The 8,608-nt window shown below is 31.7% G+C and overlaps 1 protein-coding gene across 1 annotated transcript in view; it reads left to right on the forward strand.

Annotated features, from left to right (window-relative positions):
• The window catches only part of CSMD3 (CUB and Sushi multiple domains 3), a 1,391,498-nt gene extending 1,387,505 nt beyond the window's left edge, over positions 1–3,993 (forward strand). The window contains exon 71 of the mRNA XM_052651435.1: positions 3,834–3,993. Coding sequence (XP_052507395.1) covers positions 3,834–3,993 — 160 coding nt within the window. The remainder of the gene's footprint in view (positions 1–3,833) is intronic.
• Positions 3,994–8,608: the final 4,615 nt, after the last annotated feature.

The raw sequence follows: 8,608 nt of genomic DNA on the forward strand, positions 1-8,608 counted from the left end.
TTACTCTCCAGTTCAAATTCTAACTTCTGTTTTATATTTTGGTTTTTTTTTTTTTTTTTTGGTCTGGATTGTTGAAGCAAATATAACCACGATTTGTTAAAACCATTATTTCCTCTGCCCATCATCCAGTCACTCCAATATACACACATAACTAAAATTGCTCTGTTGAGTTGTGCAAGCATTCAACTTTATCCTTTTTCCTTTTTGTCTGTCAATTTTCTGGAATGTAACTAATTGTATAAGTTATTTTTATATTATCCATGCTAACACTATAGAGATACAAAATCTAAGTTAAGGTTTAAAATGAAGAGGTAATATCTGCTGCCACATTTCTTTAGAGAAAAAGGAAGAAGTTTATGTTTAAACCTCTTAGTTTACATGACAGTACTGACAGATTTTACCCAGGCTGACAGATGATAAACTCTTCTAGTCTTCTCATTTATCTTCTGTTGCTTTTAGAAAATGATGCATTTAGTATGTTACATTTGTTATATATCTCACATATGACTGTATAGATTATCAGTTGACCCCTCTTTGCTACATCCATTACAACATCTTGATGAAGGGCTTTACTATGCAGTTAATCCACTATTTGAGACTATCCCTTATTAAGGAAACAAAAAAAAGGAGAAAAAAAAAAGAAGAAGAAGAAAGTAATGCTGGTAACCTGATAACTAAATGAATACCTAAAATGTTTTTTTTAATCAAAACTAATGTCATTATTATAAATGCCAGTCTGTATTATCTAAGAATGATTTAATTAATATTATGCAAATTTGTAACAATTGTGCATTAGCAGTTCAGGCCTTGTCAATATCAGATGTTATTAATGATAAAAATCATCACTAAATTCATTTATAAAGCAAGCTATGCTAATAATTTTTTATTATTGTGGTAAAATAAACATAAAATGATTTAAACCATTGTAGATATGCAATTCAGTGACATTTAGTATACTCACAATGTCACAGAACCATCAGCCTAAAAGGAAACTGCACCCACTAAACAGTCACTCCCTACTCCTCCTACCCTTGTCCCAGGCAACTACTTTGGTTCACCTTCTGGATATTTTATATATATGGAATCATACAATATGTTACATTTTGTATCTGGCTTCTTAAATATAATATAGTGTTTTCAAGGTTATCCTTATCATACTACACATCTACATATTATTGACTAAGTGGCTGAATAATATTTCATTGTATGTTTGAATTTGTTATATTTAAATATGTCCATTCAGCAGCTGATGGATATTTGGATTGTTCCTGTGTTTGGGCTATTGTGAACAGTGCTGCTGTACACACTGTGTACAAGTTTTGTTCAGACCCCTGTTTCAGTTTTTTGAGTATGCATTCAAGAATGAAATTCTTAGATTATATGGTCATCCTTCATTTAACCTTTTTCCTTCATTTAACCACATTTTATATGGTTTCCCTGGTGGCTCAGATGGTAAAGCGTCTACCTGCAATGTGGGAGACCTGCATTCGATCCCTGGGTCAGGAGGATCCCCTGGAGAAGGAAATGGCAACCCATTTAAGTATTCTTGCCTAGAAAATCCCATAGACAGAGGAGCATGATAGGTTGCAGTCCACAGGGTCAGAAAGAGTTGGACACGACTGAGTGATTTCACTTTCATTTAACCATCCTAGTGAACTGTATTTCATTGTGATATCGATCTGCATTTCCCTAATTACTAATAATATTGGGCATTTTTCATGTGTCTGCTAGTCATTTCTCTACACTCTTTGAAGAAATACCTATTCAAATTCTTTGCCCACTTTTAAAATTGACTCATTTGTCTTATTTTTGAGGTATAAGAGTTCTCCATATATTCTGGATACTAGACCCTTTTCAGATACGGTTTGCAAATATTTCTCTTTCCATGGGTTGTAGTTACAGTTTCTTGATAGTATCTTTTGATATACCAAACTTTTCATTTCTATGAAGTCCAATTTATTTCTTTTTTCTTTTGTTACTTTGCTCTTAGTATTATACCTAAGAGACCATTGCCAAATGCAAGGTCATGAAGTTTTATCTATATGTTTTCTCCTAAGTATTTTATAGATTTTGCTCTTATGTGTAGAACATTGATTAGTTTTAAGTTAATTTTTATTGATAATATAAACTTTTCTAAAGTGTGATATTATTTTCCTTGAAGCTGTTGCTTAATATTTGCAGAAACAAATCTTTTACATCTTTGTGATCTTTACCTAATTAGAAGGAAATGATATTGCTTCTGTTTTTATTGTGAATTTAGTTTAAAAAAGAGAGAGATGAATGTGATCGATTAGAATTATGCACCTGGCAAGAGCAAGTTGTAAGCAATATAGTTTATATTATATAACTATATATATGTATATATAGGTGATGCTATTGAAAGTAATTTTAGATAAATTTTTTTAAATGTTATCATAGCAATCCCTGACAATTTTTAATACAGAGAAAAATTCAGAAAATATGCTAAGGATAGGACAACCACAGAGTGGAAAATGCAAATTGTAATAAAATAAGTAGTTGAAATTTTGTTATTTGTTATAAGCAAAAGAGAATTATTTTAAAGTCTTTTTAGGACTTAAATTTGAGGAACACATAGGGGTAAGTGTGCTTTTGTTGCTGTTGTTCAGTCCCTAAGTTTTGTCCAACATTTGCGACCCTGTGGACTACAGCACACCAGGCTTCCCTGTCTTTCACTATCTCCCAGAGTTTGCTCAAACTCAAGTATGCCTTTAATCATTTGACTTACAAATAAAATTATAATTTGATTTACAAATGATTTTTTTGTAATTTGATTTTTTATCATTTGATTTACAAATGCCAGCAAATTATGCAGTAGGATGTGGGAAAGAGAAACTAGAAATAAACATTAGTCAAAAGTGAGACAAAAAATAAAGGAGGGATTCAAAATGAGCAACTTATACCAGCCAGCTTAGATTCCATGTGTTTTATTAACTAATAGCAAATATTCAGTTATCAGGAACTCTGGAAACTACTTCATAACATGAAATATCCGTATAGTTAGTCATTTTGTCTTTGAGATTTTGAGTTTACTTGTTCTACTGTATATAATTTTAAGCCAATTGAGTATTTATGTTTCTGGGATACTCTAAGCACTCCCCAAAACTATGTGTCAGCATTAAATGTCTGCTTTTCTTGGGACTCCCTTCTTATTACTGCAGAATGGACTCCTTATTGTCATTCAGGTCTCAGATTAAATTTTACTTCCTTATTTTCTTTATTACCTCTCCTAACATGGCTCCCAGTTACTTCTGGTCATATCAACCATTTTCCTTATCAGCAAAACAATTTTCATAATTTTGTTTCATTTTTCTTGTTCATCTTTAATTTATTCATTGCCATCCTTATAATATGAGAGTAATGAGTTTGTATGTTTTTTGTAAAAAAGAAAAATTATATATCTGATGCCTAGGGTCATGCCTAGCATGTAATGGATGCTCAATAAATACTTGAGGAATGAATAGTAATGAGATTTGAATTCATCATCAACATTATTTAGCTATATTTTACATGATCATTTATGATAACATTATCTCATAAGAAAATTTATAATAGCCATAATATTTATTTATACTTATATTACTCATATTGGTACTATTTATAAATATGTATTGTATATAAATAATAAAAGTCATTCATGATTTAAAAGTGACAGGTAAATTATTCAAATTTGATGAATTGTGGTTTCTCAATATTTTCAAGTTATATCATCCATGAACAGTGATAACTCAAGTATTGATATATTGTGTTTGAGTCCTATTCTGCTGTTTCTGGAAGAAAGTTGATGTATAACTAATTAGTGTTCTCATCAACAGGACTGCACCCAAAACCCAGTATACAGGATGTTCAGTTCATGAAAATAACAATGGCCAAGCAGCTTTTGAAAATCCCATGTATGACACCAACGCAAAGTCAGTGGAAGGGAAGGCAGTACGGTTCGATCCCAACTTGAACACAGTCTGCACAATGGTATAACGTGGCAGCTTTGGCCTTCTTCAGAAGCTTGGAAATTGACACACAAAACAGTGCACACTTAGTTCACTGATAAACAAATTAAAGCACACTTATCAGGACTTGCTGGGTCACCTTTTCCTGTGGAATGATAACGAAGAGTGTTTTTTCATAAACTGGACCATAGTTCTTCTTCATGTTTACCATGGAGAATTTTACAGAAATTTGGCTGCACTCCGAGAGTGCTTACTCACAGTTTATTTGCTTTTTTTAAAAAGGAGATTATTCTAAAACATAAACTTATTTGCATATATTGGAGGAGCATCCACTATCAGTATTTCTGTGCTTTATAAACTATATTAGAGGGACTGGGTTTAAAAAAAATGATATAGGGTAGAAAATAAGAGCTATACTTACAAGAGTCAATAGATCACTGACTTCTCTTTAACTGTCATGAGCTGTGTCACGCCCGTAAGTCTGTATTTCTCACCACTCTATATCAGCTGTTCCTTCCTATTAATTGAGTCATTGTTTTCTTCATTTCTCTGGTTATTTCAGATTGAGTCATGCCCTGAAATGTTTATGAGCTAATTTATGTCACAGATGAGATAAGATTGCCCACTCTGATTTGATGTTTTCTGGTTTTTGTTCTTCAGTATCATACTGCTATCTTTTTTTAGATCGGTTGTCATAGTTTCTGTAAATGGCAAGATCATCATGCTATCTTCCTGATTTCCCTCATTATGTTGTAAACAATATTATTCAGTGAGCCATGGGGTAAGTGTTTAACTCCTTGCTTCAATCTTTTTTTGTCCCTCAGAAACCACCTTAGCTGGCAAAAACTCTATAATAATCATGATTTTACAGTTATCTGAGATACCATTCTTTACCATTCTTTCTAATATTTTTGCAAGACCAAATAGAACCTATCAATCTACTTATTTAGTTTATAATTTATCTGTTTTTCCTTCCAGCTGAGTCTTCATATTTATTTAACATTGCTTTGAACTTTTATCTAACAGTGAGTTAGAAGTATAAGCTTGTTAAACTTTTTAGTTAACAGTGAGTTAAGCATTTATTTTGGACCATTGCCTAAATCAAAATGAGTAAAAGTAAAATTACTTTCAAATCACCAATATAAATTTATTTCCTAAAGTTGTGGATTTACCAATTTTTTATATATTTAAAATTTTCTATTCTCTTATCCTTAAGAAGCAGCTTCCAGATATGACAGGTTTCTTTCATAGTCATTAAAGTATGTATTTGCAAGTTATTTACAACTGTATCACAGAAATGCCAGCATTTTGATTTAATAGGTCATAGTCTTCCTTTAATAGCATGTTTTACTTCATTGAATAAATTATGTACCCAGTGTGAACACTTCATTGCTGTCCCTTTCAAATATGGATAAAGTTGTAAACAGTCTCGGCTTTTTGTATCATGAGACAGAGTGCCTACGAGAAATCATTGCACCCAGAGCGCTGCTTGGATCTATCTCCACAAATGTAGTGAATTTCTTGTAAACCACTTTGAGATACATTGTTTTGGAAATTCATATAATTTTCCCAACATTGTACTCTACTGACAGGATGCTGTTTCAAATTTTATTCCATCAGTTATTTATTCTTGTTTATTCAAATGACTGCAATAACAACGATTCATTCATTAATGTTAAGGTTAATACATTTAAGATCTTGTTTAAACAATGTTTCTTCTGCAACTGGCTACTCCTCTTATATTAATGCATACACTTTTGTAAAGAATTATATTTTTATGAAAAAAAAAACTTTGTAAAAGTATGATGTAAATTTTCAGTGCAATGTAAACAAAATAAAAGTGGATAATTGCTTTTGTAAAATGTGTGTTCTTTTCAAAATTGTCTGTCAGTGTGCTGGTTAGTAAAAGGAATGAACAGCCCTACTTTATTTGGTGATATAATAAAGTTCTGAAACTGCATATACTTAGTTCACAACATAATAATGTAATATTTTTTTTTTCATGTTCTGTAGTTCCCACGTATAACACTCTTAAAAGTAAACAGATTCTCAGTAAGCATAATAGTATCATAAAAACCTCATCTTAGAATTTACCTTAAGTGTCAATATTTTAATAATACATACTATCTAAAATTAGATATAACTGATGATTTCTAGTATTTCTATAGTAAACTTCTTAGAGATATTTATGTTAAGCATTTTTCCTAGGTATGAACCCAATAACCTTTTGAATAGCTACATTAAACTAATATTCACAAACAAATCTATCTTTCCAGGATGAAACATGTAAAGTTTTGTAGTCAAGAGATTTATCATTTCTATAAAGTTCAAAGCACAAGTTATTGAAATTCAATTTTATTAGATAACTCTTTTTTACAGAGCACATTTTCTTTATATGTCAAGACCTGAATCTCCAGTCTTTACGAGTCTATCACTGTTTATTATGCTTTTATTTTAGAAATAATTGCTTCTTGATGTATTGTAGTTTCTGTTTTAACTTCATTAATTATATTATCTCCACCTTTAATTCACTTCATATCTTCTGCATTTTCTCTTGTTATTTGTCCTTATGTTGATTCCTCCCGTGTTTTCTTTTTCTCCCTTTTTATTTTTCAACTTTTAAATTTTTCTTTCTATTGATGCTTTTCTTATCATCCTTTCCTATTTTACATGTCTTATCCTTTTTAGCCTTTTTATTATTAATTCTCATTTCTTAAAATTTTTGTTTATCTTCTTAACCCCCTCAAAAGTTAGCAGCAATTTTAGTGGAAGTAATTTTATTTTTATCTTTTCCTAGCTCTGCTGCTGCTGCTGCTAACTCGCTTCAGTTGTATCCGACTCTGTGCGACCCCATAGATGGCAGCCCACCAGGGATTCTCCAGGCAAGAACACTGGAGTGGGTTGCCATTTCCGTCTCCAATGCATGAAACTGAAAAGTGAAAGTGAAGTCGCTCAGTTGTGTCTGACTCTTAGTGACCCCATGGACTGCAGCCCACCAGGCTCCTCCGTCCATGGTGTTTTCCAGGCAAGAGTACTGGAGTGGGGTGCCATTGCCTTCTCTGTTTCCTAGCTCTATTGAAGTATAATTAACAATTGTGAGATATTTAAAATGTATAGCTTGATAATTTAGTAAATGTACGTAGTTTTTTTTTTTTGATCAGAACATTTCAGTTCTACTCTGTTATTAGATTTCAATTAAGGAAGTAACTTAAAAGAGCCTTCTTAAGTGTCCCTTATATTTAAGAACATTAAAGCTATAGGTTCCACTCAGGATCTCTTGATAATGGATTCTAATGAAAATTATTGTGGCATAAACCAAAGGTCAGATTTATTTTACCTGTCCTCTTCACTTACGTGAGAGAAAAAAAAAAAAAAAACAATAACATTAGCTGAAGCAGTCAATAAAAATATCTATATGAGTGTCTTTTAAAAAGAATGAGAATATATTTGCTGTCAAAGTACTAATCTATAAATATCTATAAAAGTAAAATAGACATTGTTAAAGGAAGGTGAAGAAGAACCTCTATAAAATTATAGAAGCTCATAAGTCTAGGAAATAATTAAAAATGAGCAGTTTAAAACTTGGCTGAAAGAAATATTGATTTGCTTCTCTCTCTTTTTTTTTTAGGATGACTTTGGAGGAAAGGGAATAAGGATCTCAAAAGATATACATGTGTAAAAATCTGAGAAATATCTTTCTTTCATTACTTTCATGAGCTTGATAGTCTAAAGTACTTTAAAGCAGATTTAAAAGTTACTGGAGAGTAGAACAGCCACTGGACGTTAGATTTCATTCTTTAGTATACAAAGCAATAGAGCTAGTGAACGCAGGCTAGATACATTCCCAACTTTTAATAACTTCCCATGTGTAATAATTTTATTAGTGCTGAAAAAGAAGTATATTCTACACATTCAAATACATAGCTATAAATTGCATCGCAAACAAAAAAACAAGAAATCCGTGCTTAAACTCTCATAAGATCCAAATCCTGCTTATAAGTATTTGCATACCTATGAAAATAGGGATAATCCCAAATGCTTTGACAGGGTCAATGAGATTAATAGATACAGAGAAAAATATAGACCCACCTCCACATTATGAATTAAAATAAGCCAAAAGGCCTTCTTAGTAAGTATGTTCTTCATATCATTTAGTTAAGATTTTGTGTCTACTGAAGGAACTTATTAGAAAGAAATATGTTACCTGGAAAATGTCATTTGATTGCTTTGTAATCCCAGTAAGCCAATTAACACAGCTATTATAAAGTACCCCTAATCTCTTTATTTTTAAACCAAGACTTTTCTAGTTTATAGCACCCTTTTTCAAATGAAGATTTTAAATATATATGATGAAATAAAAAGGAAATTAATAAAATAATTTTTAAATATTTTCAAATATTCTAGTAAATGTATACTAACACACATATATATGAATATATACTTATCAGTTCAGTTCAGTTGCTCAGTAGTGTCCAACTCTTTTTGACCCCATGAATCACAGCACACCAGGCCTCCCTGTCCATCACCAACTCCCGGAGTTCACTGAAACTCACATCTATCCGGTCGGTGATGCCATCTAGCCATCTCATCCTCTGTCATCCCCTTCTCCTCCTGCCCCCAATCCCTCCCAGCATCAGAGTCTT

Source organism: Budorcas taxicolor, chromosome 14 (assembly GCF_023091745.1).
Source record: "Budorcas taxicolor isolate Tak-1 chromosome 14, Takin1.1, whole genome shotgun sequence".
Taxonomy (NCBI): domain Eukaryota; kingdom Metazoa; phylum Chordata; class Mammalia; order Artiodactyla; family Bovidae; genus Budorcas; species Budorcas taxicolor.